The following is a 12,641-nucleotide window of genomic DNA, read 5'->3' as shown; positions in this document are numbered from 1 at the left end:
ATTATATATTATATATTATATATTATATATTATATATTATATATTATGTATTATGTATTATATATTATACTATAATAAAAATATATTATATATATATTTTTATATATTAGTGTGTTCAATTTTATTGTTCTTTTCTAGTTGGACAGCAACTTTTCAACATAAAAAGTGAAAAGCCACCTTCTAAGACTTTTATTTTCATTCTTCCTCCTCAGAATTGCCATCTACACACTGGCTGCAGCATTTGAAACATATTTCAGATATGCTCAAGTCTATAATAGAAGATACAAACATTAGGTAAGCAGTATTTCTAGCTTTTTGTCATTTGAATGTGTTACATTTTGTGAAAAGTCATGTCATCTGATGTCATCTGAAACGACCACATCTCATCAAGTCTATATTCTTCTGCTAAATTTAGCTTTGTTGTAAAGTCTAGCTCTTATGTTACTTACTGAACAAGAACTTTGTAGCATCAATTCAACTGGGCAATATGCCCCTGACTAAAAAAAAAAACCAAAACCTTTTTCCTTAAATTTCTGCAAACAGCTAGCTGTAACAGAAATACTTACCTACCTACTCTGCCACTTCTCCCATTAAACTTTAAAACTGATTCAGGATTGCATTTCAATTCTGTTTAACCAGAACTTTGAAAAGCCATTTTCATGTCCAGAGTGGGTCCAATGCAAAGTTATCAACCAGAACTTTTCCTTAGTAATGCCATTACCTGTTCTTTGTCTGTAGGATGCAGTATCCTAAAGACACTTAAAATGAGCCAGTTTTGGCTCATTAAAACATCACAAGTAAAGTCCTGAAGAAGTACTGTGAGAATATGCATGGAAAGGATCATCAGGTGGAAAGACAGAGGCCATATTATGAGCTGGAGGAGAGGGAGATGAGAATATTGGTTGGAAAGTTGATATGATATTTCCCCTTTTTTTTTTTTTAGTGTAACAGGAAAATATTTCCACTGAAAAAGCAGCTAATTTTGGAAAGAGCCTTTTGGATATGGCCTGTTTTATGTATGAGGTTGTACAGAGTTTCTGAAAGCTTGTACGAACATCCAAACTTTCTAATTTTATTCATGAAAATATTTCAGTGTTTGTTATATTGCTCTTTGATCTGACACCCCATGTTTCTGACCTGTTGCCCTTTGGTGTTTATTCGTTTTCTAAATAGTCACTGTAATGAATGATTGTGCTTGTTTAGGTGAATTCTGCTTTGGTAGTAGATATTCCAGAACTATACAGAAAGAATGAAAAAATGATGTCTGTATAGATCTGGTTCAAGAGTGAGCATTCCAAAAGAATATTAAACAGCTTTTAAATTTCCAGGAACCAGTTTCATTTTGATTTTAAAAATTCTTAATAGACACATACAATACCTGGGTCATGTAGATTCTGAAAGGCAGATCCTTGAATCACACTTTGTTTTCGGTCAATGTGTGAAGGCTTTTATTTTTGTTGTTGTCAAAAAAAAAAAAATAAAACCTTTTTGCTGCTCTCTCTGAGGCCTGGCAGTCTGGTGCCTTTTCTTGCTTTCCGTATGAACTGCAGCTCAGTGCTGTGTCTTGTCTGTTCTGCACTGAAGTCTGTCAAATGTTTTTGTCCTTGAAATTGACCAGTGGCTGACCCCGGTTTCTTAAAAATATGTAACTCAGAACAAATAAGATAGCATTTGCCATAGTGTATTACAGTAAAAGAAGCATATCTCTTTTCCTTTGCTCCCTAGCCTGTTACTGGCTTATATTGTCATTTCATCTCTTTTGCTTTGTTAATTAATTAATACAAATACAAATACAAATACAAAATAGTGTTGTACTTGCCAGAATATCTTCTTACTTCCTTTAGAACACATGCAACAATTATTTTTTCTCCAAAATCCCATTCGGCTGGCAAGAAAACAGATCTGACTAAGTTCTTAAGCACCAATATCAACAAGGAACTGTATTTAATTTTCATTCATTGCTTTATTCCTGATTCTATATCCTTTCTACTTAATAAGATTAACAGAGGAGCAAAAATAGCTACTGCATAGCATATCCTTTTGTCTCATAGTCACTACTCTATTTTTAAGGTGCTCTCATTTTCCACTGATTTTGTTTTTCACCAAATACTAAGCGTTACAGCAAAAATCTTTCTGTCCTCTTGTAATGAACAGATTGCTTCATGTTTAGGGACATGATTTAGAGGTGGGATGTTAGAGTATTATGGTTAGGTTGTGGTTGGACTTGATGACCTTGAAGGTGTTTTCAAACGTAAGCAATTCTATGATTCTATGTTCAATTATTTTTATTACCATTAGTCATCTCAGTGAACTATTAATGTTATGTGATATTTTAAAACAAATTGAACTTACACAAGGTTGGAAGAAAATACTGTCCCAGAAAAAGTGAGCCACAATAGAGTGGTTGACATGGTTGCCACTACAGAATGGGCAGAAATTGTAAGGGGGACAAAAGTGGAAGTTACATGACCCTAGACCAGGCGCTGTCATGCTACAGGAAAGTCATGGTGACTGTATGCTTAGTGGTGTCTAAACTATCTAGGAAAAATAAGATTCTGTTCTGCTTAGTAGCTGTTAAAAGCTTTACATGTATCTAAGGACATGTATTTACCATTTGAGCTATGAATGCTTTTAGTCATAAATACTGCCAGTATTACCCATAATTGTCTTGCAGTAATAATTTTTTAATTAATTTTTTTGTTTGATTGGGCTTCGGACCTAACCTATCCACTTATATTGTCACAACATTGAATTATGGTCAGATAAGTAGTTTATTTTGCTGAATGGAAGACTTGTTGTCCTAGATCACTATCTAGGTTTTGTTTTATTTTTCAAAGGTTTCTATGTTGCATTTGCAGATTCTAATAACTTCAAAGACTTTAGCAGTGCTGATCCTGTTCCTTTACCTAAGGAATTTTAGTCTCATATTTTGTCATAGATCTGTAGTTCTTTACTGTTAGGGACATGCTGCCACCCTCCAAAAGTTGTAGAATATTGACAATGGTGTTATCTGTATCAGTTAATTCAGTTTATCTGCCAATTTTATATCAAATTCTTATGTGCGATGTCAGTGGTCAAGTTTATCAGAAAATAATAATGCAGTAGATTTGTGTACTAAGAATTGGATTTTGACACCCTGGGATTCTGTGATACATAGCGAGTATCATTTACAGAGTCAATAAGTTCTGTGCTACCCATAAACAACATGAGTCAACAATATAAACTAGACATAGACAAGATATATTATGTGCGCACATCAAGTCCACTCATAAAACAGGACATTGTGCCTGTTTAGAAATTCATAATGATAATGAGTTTTCCAACTCTCATTTTGTCACATTCTCCAGGTGATATACTAGTATCAGACAAATTCATTAATTCTAGAAATTTCTAAAACATTTTGAAATTTCCTGAGAAAGGTGATACTGCAGCTCTGGGTATCCCCAGGAATGAAACTTAAGAAAAACCTATGATTCTTAAACATTTTCCCTGACTTAATAGGACTATCTGTTCCTGGTTCTTGATCTCCTTTCAATTATCCTTCTGTCTGTCACAGAATCAGAGAATTGTAGGGATTGGAAAGGACCTCTGGAGATCATCTAGCCCAACCCTCTGCTCAAGCAGGATCCTTACAGCAGGCTACACAGGTATTGAGTATCTGCAGAGAAAGAGATTCCACAATGCCTCTGGGCAACCTGTTCCAGTGTTCTGTCACTCTCACAGTGACAAGAAGTTCTCTCATATTTGCCTCAAACTTACTGTGTTCCAGTTTCTGCTTGTTGCCCCTTGTTCTATTGCTGCACACAACAGAAAAGAGCCTGGACTCCCTCTACTTGACTCCTGCCCTTTAGATATTTATAAACATATTTATAAACATTGATGAGATCATCCCTCTCTTTTCTTCTCCAGGCAGAACAGCCCCAGCTCTCTCAGCCTTTCCTCATAAGGAAGATGCTGCAGGCCCCTCATCATCTTTGTGGGCTCTACACCTGCTCTTGTTGAAATCTATCAAGTTCTCTGCCCAGCCCTCCCATCTGTTCAGGTCTTACTGAAAGGCAGCAGAATGTACTCTGTCCCTTCATGCATGTCATTGATGTAAATGTTGAATAACACCAGATCCAGTACAGCTTGCTTCAGGCCTCCAACTAGACTCTGTACAGCTAATCACAGCTCGGTATTCTTTCTTTCATGCCCTGTTTAACTTTTTGATTACAGGAAGCCCACCTTTGGTTTGCGTCCCTCCCTTCTGTCTCTTTTTGTTAATTGGATCAGTTGTGACGAAAATGATATAACTTTGCTGTAGATGATTATGTGAGAGAGTGTAGAGATAAGCTGTGATCCACTGAGATCTTTCTTTTCCTTTGCAATAGCCCAGATTGTAAGTATCATCCAAATTTTCATTAAAGAGGAACTGAATTTTAAGTCAGGATATGAATGTCCTTAAAAACTTTATTCTTACTTCACCTAAATGTACTTCCTCATAAACTACTAAAAATATGTGCTGTGTAAACAAGATAGAGAAATTGAAAACCAAAATAAGACAATGGTACCTTAGAATGTAGTATTTAAATTGTGATTTAAAGTTTTAGTAGTCCTTAGACTGGAGAGTATAAAGTCAGAATAATTTATGGTGTGTATTTTAATATGTAATATTTTGTCACTGTATTGGAAACTGATGTTAGAGATATTCTGTTTTATGGACAGATTAATATGTTAATAACACTGAGTGTATCCTCTTTTACCTGTCTGCTGATAATAGAGTAAATGAGTCTGCTTAGCAGGTAAAGCATTATCTTAAAGCTATTTTTATTTTCATGTCAGTGCTCTTTGCAGTTAACCTAAGAAATTTTAAAATGTTTAATAAAATATTTAAGTGCATAATTTTCATTTTCCAGCTCTTTTGCTGACCTTTATGAAATCTGGTTTTTGGTTGCTTGTTTTGGAGAATGGCTGGATATTGCAGCAGAACAATTAATGAAAGCAGCTGTAGCCCCAGATGCTTTGCTGTGGCTGTTGTCTTTCTACTACTGTCCTGAGAATGAAGACCAACAAAGGACTCAAACAATGGTAGGTAGTGTAGTAATAATCAGCAGTAATCACTAAGTAGTCTGCTAATATCTCATAAAATATCTATATCTATATATATCTAAATATCTATAAAATAAATAGCATTGCAACCAGCACACCAGAAAAATGAAAGCTCTACTCTGAAGAAGGTACTGGTTTTGCAAGGTCTCTTGGGTTCTTTATTGCAGTGGAGAAGTGGAAAACTAATTCCTATGAATTTTCTTGGTGACATTTAGAAAACTTTTCCCATTTTTTAAAGACTTACATAGATTAGCACCTTTTGTCTTTTTTTTTTTTTTTTTTTTTTTTTTTTTTTTTTTCAATAAAGTAAATGCTTTGAATTAAAAATAAAGCAACTCTGGGAGTTACAGAATTCTGGACTCTTCTGCAATGGCTTCTTCTGAGAAGGAAACACCAGACAATTCACAGCAGCAGTTGAAATAGTGAAGATAATCATCACAGAATCCCTGAATCCCAACCTCACCCATCCACTCTGATTTATCTTATATATGTGCCAAAAATCAGCAGAGATATATGCCATATATATATAAATATATAACATTCCCACATGCTAAATCTCTAGCAGAATGAAGCAATATCAGAACTTTAGTCCCTGTCCTGCATAGACTGGTGTGTCTCTCTGTGTGCCTGTAAATGCGTGGAAGTCTTTAACTGAGACCTGTTATGCAAGTCTGAACTAGCTTGAGCAATCTGATCTAGTAAGCCCAGTTTTAAAATCTGACGATAGTGTCTAGTTTTCCTTAGTTCAAAAACTGATTTGATTTAAAAATGCTGCTTAATACATCACACTAGTAAAACATCATGCTTTCATTTTACATCTGACTATCCAGTACCTTGTGTAACAGTCATTCCTTCCTTCCCCCTACTACCTATGCAAGTTCACACATCAGTCACTTTTAAATTTTTTTCTCTTCAATTTCTTATACTCCAGGAGCAGAGGTGGAATACTGGTTGGGTTAGATTAGAGGTACAGCAGAGTAAAGAAACCAGAGTTTTAGAATATGCTTTTGAGACAGTACTCAGTACCCCAGCAATAAATACAGCCGAGTAAAGCCAAAGGCCTTGTAAGTGCTGAGCTCTATATATGCACAGCATTTTTCAGTTCCAGCACCTCAGAATGAAATCACATTGCCCCAATGTATAAATCCTTCCTGTTTGTCCCTTATACTATCAGTTTGTTATTCTCAGTCATTGTATGACAAACTTCAGTAAGAAGAAAGTTTTTCCACTGAGATGCCATGCAGTTACTGATAGTTCAGTGTGATCTTTTCTTGAGTTATTTAGAGTGAAAAAACCTTATTTTCCACAGATTAAGCTACTTGACATGGATTCCTACAGCTAATGCTAAGCTTATGTCTTAAGTTAGGTCTTGCTTTTTTATTATAGCCTTTTCAGACTATTTATGTTAACAGAGAAGGGATGAGAAAAAATGAGGTCAGGTAACTGACTGAAACAAGTTGTCTTTCTGAACATGGTTGAGAAATAGCTGTCCTTTTGAGTTTGCAGTGCTATATTTTTTCCCTGGTCCCTGTTTGTAGGTTAAGTGTTTATCTATTTATTTACTTACTTACCAATTTGTTTAGTTTAGATAGAGTGAACAAAATTAATGTTAATTCTTTTTATGTTGTGTAAGAGCCAAAGTCTTCTGTTTTCTATACCCAGTAAAAGTAAGTTTTTATTGGCTAACTCAAAAGGTAGAAACATAATTTGCAAGCAACACAGGAAGATGGAAAAAAATGGCATTGTTACCAGATGTTTTTATCAGTTGAGGTCAGATTGCATGGGGATTTAATTGATTTTAGCAGCAAGGCTGAAATGAGCCCTTGAGGATCCTCTGTTCTTTTTCCCACAATGCAAAAATCTGACCACGTTCAACTGAAGGACTTTCTCTATTTCCTTTTATTATTAAAAAAAGGTCAAATCCTGGCTTTGTGCCTTCCTTGCTTAGTTTGCAAGACTAAGGAAAGCTAATAAATCCATTCTGCCCACATTTGTGTGTGAATCAGTATGAAAGAAATGTGTGCACTGCCTTCTTTCCCTTTTTGCCTTGCTGCCTAAATGCAGACTTTTTAATGAGTATTTCTGCCAAATGTTCCCTTTCCTATTAGTGAATAAATCCGTAGGAAAAATACCATGGGTGACCTTTACTCTTCTCTGATCCTGCATGCTTTGAAATTGTTCCTTACAGGTAGAATCTCGAGCAGTCTACAGTCATCTAATGATGTTCTACAACCGTACTGTCCTTTCATTTGGAGAGCTGCGGGCTTCTGTAAACAGTATAGCAGATACAGAACAATATCATACCCAGTGTCTAATAACACATCTTCTCACCAACTTTTTACTCTTTTCTTCTGGAGGACACATGATTGCACAGGAATTTATTTCCCATGTAAGTGGTGATTGTTTTGTGTTTTGTTTTTTTTTTTCCTTCTCCCCCTTCCCCCTCCCCCCAGTTTAAGTAAAACATACCTTTCTTACAAACTCAGATTTAAGATTCTACGTCTTAAGAAAGAGAATTGAAGAACATCTGACTATACAAACAATAGATAACCTGCTGTATAATCTGCATGGGTCACTCTGAAAGAAATGTCTTCTATTTAATTCCATGGAAACTTCAACAGAAACAAAGAACGCATTAACACTATTTGATTGAGCAAATTCTTACCTACAAAACACTATTTTTCAGTACAGTCACCACCATTAGCTATGCATTTTCTCCAGGAGTGAACAAATGTCTGCATACCATGCTTGTAAAAATCTGTGCTAACAGATGTTTCACTGCTGCTATGATGGCATCATTGCTAGGAAAACGTTGCCTACACAGTCCATCTTGCATTGGCCTGAACAGATGGAAATTAGAAAGCACCAAATCTAGACTGTGCGGTAGGTGTGACAGGACAGTCCAGCCAAGATTGGCACTGTGCTCCATGGTCTTCAAATTGGTGTGGAGCCTGCCCGTATCGTGTTAACAAGAGAAAGGTTGTCGTCTTTTCCAGTCTGATTCTGGAAGTTTGAGCCTTCAGCTCGGTAGCTGTCACTGTTGCCACTGCTGAGACACACCACCCACTGCATCACTGTTTGGTTTCCATAAACATTCAGCATCAGTGAATGTCAGAGAGGGTGAATTGTTTTTAATATGGAAGAATTCAATGACAAACCTTTGCTTCATACACACTTCCATGTCAGGCTGCCCCTCAGGTGCCATCTGTTGCACAGTGCCAGAATGTAATTGAATATTGGTTGGAAGGTTCGACCTCTGTTGCTACGTATCAACATCCTCCTCTGCCATTGTGGGTCAACATAAAAGCAGTTTTTTATTTCAGCTACAGTCGAACTATTTTCCTTCTTGACACATCTTGACAAGATCTCACTGGAAAAAATATTCTGTCCTAACAATAAAGCTGCAGAAATTCTCCATGCAGAATCTTGCAACTAATGGATGCCTATATTTAACTTACACTCCTTGATAGTCTTATGTATTTCTTCTATTAAGGTATCCAAAACCACACGCAGCACCAAATTGTGCTGCATGGCAGTGACTTTGGTTGGCTTAGTAAAATTTGAGATTAACCCACCGGATCTGCAAAAAATATGCCTTTTTTGTCATTGTCTAGTAGAGGGATATTCTTTTACCCTTTGAAACATTATAGAATTGAATTGTCTCCCTAAACTCATCAAGAACTTAATATGCTTTCAGTTGGTTTCAAAGGAGACAGCTCCTGAATTGTTGCACTGTCTGTCTATTTGTGTTTAAAAACTTTTAGAGATCTTGATTTATTTCCCTTTAGTCTTAGAGAACATCAGATGTCTCAAAGATGCCGAGCTCATCCAGGAGGTGTCAAAACAGACAAAATGAAACTTTCTTTTGAGCTCAGTTTTTATTTTCAGAGCATCTCGTGCTCAGCTGTAAGGGACAGATCTGTGGTTATATTGCTGATAGTAATAGAGAATAACTTGCACATAATACATTTACTGCGTTATTTCCCATTTCTCTGTTTTCCTTCAGATTACTGAGACAACTGACATGAGCAAGGAAGTTAGTAGCCTTCTTATCCGTACTGCATACAGAATTAAACCTAATGGAGGAGAAAACCAAAGGACTGTGAAGCTGTTGAATGAACTTCTTCAGAAACTAGCATTGGAAGTTTAGGTTTTCAGTGTTGTCTCTGTCCAGTCAATAAGTTAGATCTTTATGTGTCTGCCTTTCATGAAAGTCTTGCACTGCATGTTAGCAAGGGTAGATAAAAAATCTCGTTCCTGAGGATATCCCATAACCTTTTCTTCCCCTGCACTGTTTAGAAATGTAAACTGTGAGGACAAAAAGAATTAAAGATGGTTGAAAACTTTGTTCTGAGCTCCTTCTTTTACAAAAAACCTATGTCATTTAAATCAGTTTACTCATGTTCTTGTTTATCTGGCTGCCGATTAGTTTTTTTCCCAAATTACTCATGGCTTTATGAGCAATTTTATCCAATTGTTTGGTTGGTAAGTTGTTTCTAAAGTGTATTGTTCTATAATTCTGCTTTTGTGTGGCTAATGATGATCTCAAGCGAGAGTTAATGATTCATGATGAGTGCACTCCATGTTCTCAGGAAATCAACAGTGTTTCCTGAACTTGTTAATTCTTTTTGAAAACATTTCCAAAACAAAGCTCCTTTCATGTTTGTTATATGATTATTTAACACTGCTGCAGCTTTCACAGGACAATGTTCTCTGCAATGTACAATGCCAATAGCTGATCTCCATCAGCAACTGCAGCAAAGAAGTTTCTGTCAGCCTATTTTTCGCAAAGCAATCTTTTTCATGCAGACAAAATAGGGCAAGTTATAGTTATCAGGAAACTCCTATTTGAGGCCCAAATTTCCTAAAAAGAGAGGGTTGTGGTTGCTAGTCATCTCCTTCTTTTCTGCCTCCAGAGATATGGTTTCTTTGCTTACTTCTTTCTTTGTCTGATGGAGCATGGACAAGGAGCAGTGCCTTCTTGTTTTATCCAAGAAGTTTTGTTCACTTGTTTCTAGCTTAATTAAATAAAATAAGCGTGAAGAACCGGCAGAAGTGATTGCTGAACTGTTCTTTGTCATCTTTGCAATTACAGACCAGTCAGACTCACCTCTGTCCTGGAAAGGTTCTGGAGCAACTTGTTCTGGATGCCATCTCCAAGCAGTTGGAAAAAAAAGAATGTTATCAGAAGTAGTCAACATACATTCACCAAGGGGAATTTATGCTCAACCACTTTGGTAGCCTTCTATGATGTCATCACAGTTTTGTTAAATGAGGGGAGATGCATCCTTTGTCTCAGCGAGTCTTTTGACAAAATTTCCCACAACATCCTTGTAAAGACGAGTAGGAAATGTGGGATAGATGAGTGGGACAATGAGGTGGATTGAGAATCGGTTGACTCATAGAATTCAAGGGGTCACGACCAATGGTGGAATCTGGTTGGAGGCCTGTTACTGGTTTTGTTCGCCAGGGGTCAATGCTGGGTCCAGTCATCTTCAACATCTTCATCAGCTACCTGAATGAAAGGATAAAGTTCACCCTCAGCAAGTTTGCTAATGTTTCAAAGCTGGGAGGAGTGGCTGACAGAGCAAAAGGCAGTGCTGCCATTCAGCAAGACCTGAACAGTCTGGAGAGTTGGGCAGAGAGCAACTTGATAGATTTCGGCAAGAGAAGTGTAGAGCATTGCATCTGGGGAGGAATAACTGTATGCAGCAGTACATTCTAGGTAGGGGCTGACCTCTTGTAGAGGAGCTCTGCAAAGAAAGACCTGAATGTTCTGGTGGACAACAGGTTGACCATGAATCAGCAGTGTAATCTTGTGGCCAAGAAAGCCAGTGATATTCTGAGTTGCATTAAAAAGAGCAAGGCTAGCAGGTCAAGAAGTGATCCTCCCCCTCTATTCTTCCCTGGTGAGGCCACATCTAGAGTACTGGGTGCAGTTCTGGGCTCCCCGGTTCAAAGAGAACTGCTGGAGAGAGTCCTGCAGAGGGTCACAAAGATGATGAGGGGCCCAGAGCATCTCCCTTATGAGGAAAGGCAGAGAGAGCTGGAGCTGTTCTGCCTGGAGAAGAAAAGAGAGGGATGGTCTCATCAATGCTTATAAATAGTTTATAAATATCTAAAGGGCAGGAGTCAAGTAGAGGGAGTCCAGGCTCTTTTCAGTGGCATGCAGCAATAGAACAAGGGGCAACAAGCAGAAACTGGAATACAGTAAGTTCGAGGCAAACATGAGGAGGAACTTCTTTATTGTGAGTGACAGAGCGTCGGAACAGGTTGCTCAGAGAGGTTGTGCAGTCTCCTTCTCTGGAAGTATTGAAGACCCACCTGGACATTTTCCTGTGCAAACTACTGTAAGGATCCTGCTTGAGCAGAGGGTTGGGCTAGATGATCTCCAGAGGTCCCTTCCAACCACTGTGACTTTGTGATTCCTTGTATTAAACTGAATGGTTTGTTGAACTTGAGTTTTTGGTGTAGTGGAGACATCTAAAGTGTTCTGTGTAGGATGAAAACACCCTAAGATTTGTCTCCAAAGGAAGTATTCCATTATTTGATGTGAGATTCCTTAATTTTTCTTCAGATTAAAACTGTAGGTAATTTTACTTAGAAGGATTAGCAAAGAGTTGCAATGCATGATTCTTGCAGATTTGTTAATTTAATGCTATGGGTATTAAGTTGCAGGAGGTGAATTTTTAACCATCCTTTCACAGTGCATTTTTTTTTAACCACTCACCAAATGCATGGAAACTCCTGTAACTTTCTTAAACAAAATGAATATCGTATTAAATAGTGTGAGATCTATTCAAGCAGAAATGAAATGTGTAGTAATAGCAGAAAGAACAAAATGAGCTGTGAAAAGGTATATTCTAGTTTTCCTGTGTTTATCTTATTAAGAAGTACTGAATAATTTAAATATTATAAGGAGCGTTTGCTGGTTTGTGGAGACTTTAAAGAAAAGCCATCAATTGAAGCTATCTGTAACTTTAAAAAGGAACATCTGTACTGGCATTCTTTTTGCTTGATTTAGTATACTTCTAAATCTTTAGTGTTTCTTTTTCCTTGCTCTTTCACAGTGCCTGAATTATGATCTAACATTGATATAAACCATGATTTCGTGGGATGTCTAATCTGCTTTTGTTAGTGTGCCAGTGGTAGGCAACAGAGTGCTTTTGGTAGATCTGAGTAATGGAAGATTTCTCCTATGGTGGCTTCTGCATCATCTGCCTAATGAGTATCACCTCCTCTGCAGTCTGCTTTCTTAAAAAGTCCTTTGGAGCCTTCAGGGCTGTACTTACCTGCAGAACCAGCCAGAAAGTCCTGAAATTGGGACTACAGGTTGATTGTTAACCTTCCTTCCAATCTCCATGTCACCGCACACTCATTCTGGATGTTACACTGCATAGAGAGCTTTTTAAAATGTTATGCTTTAAGGAGTTGCTTTGACTCCCAGTAAATTTAGCATATTTGTTGATGATATTTCATTCCAGCCCAAGACTGTCACGTTACAGCCCTTTGTGTTCTGCATGCTGTCCAGCCAGGGAAAGAGCTGGTTGGCA

The 12,641-nt window shown here is 37.3% G+C and overlaps 1 protein-coding gene across 1 annotated transcript in view; it reads left to right on the top strand.

Annotated features, from left to right (window-relative positions):
* Positions 1–10,179, top strand: part of FANCC (FA complementation group C) — an 85,222-nt gene extending 75,043 nt beyond the window's left edge. Inside the window, exons 12-15 of the mRNA XM_042877545.1 lie at positions 213–294; positions 4,896–5,067; positions 7,277–7,477; positions 9,095–10,179. Coding sequence (XP_042733479.1) covers positions 213–294; positions 4,896–5,067; positions 7,277–7,477; positions 9,095–9,238 — 599 coding nt within the window. The 3' untranslated portion in view covers positions 9,239–10,179. The remainder of the gene's footprint in view (positions 1–212; positions 295–4,895; positions 5,068–7,276; positions 7,478–9,094) is intronic.
* The last annotated feature ends 2,462 nt before the right edge of the window (positions 10,180–12,641 follow it).

Source organism: Lagopus leucura, unplaced genomic scaffold, assembly GCF_019238085.1.
Source record: "Lagopus leucura isolate 7727_CA_CO unplaced genomic scaffold, USGS_WTPT01 Super-Scaffold_100018, whole genome shotgun sequence".
Classification (NCBI taxonomy): domain Eukaryota; kingdom Metazoa; phylum Chordata; class Aves; order Galliformes; family Phasianidae; genus Lagopus; species Lagopus leucura.
Note: the sequence above shows the minus strand (reverse complement) of the source record. Positions and strands in the feature narration are given on the sequence as shown.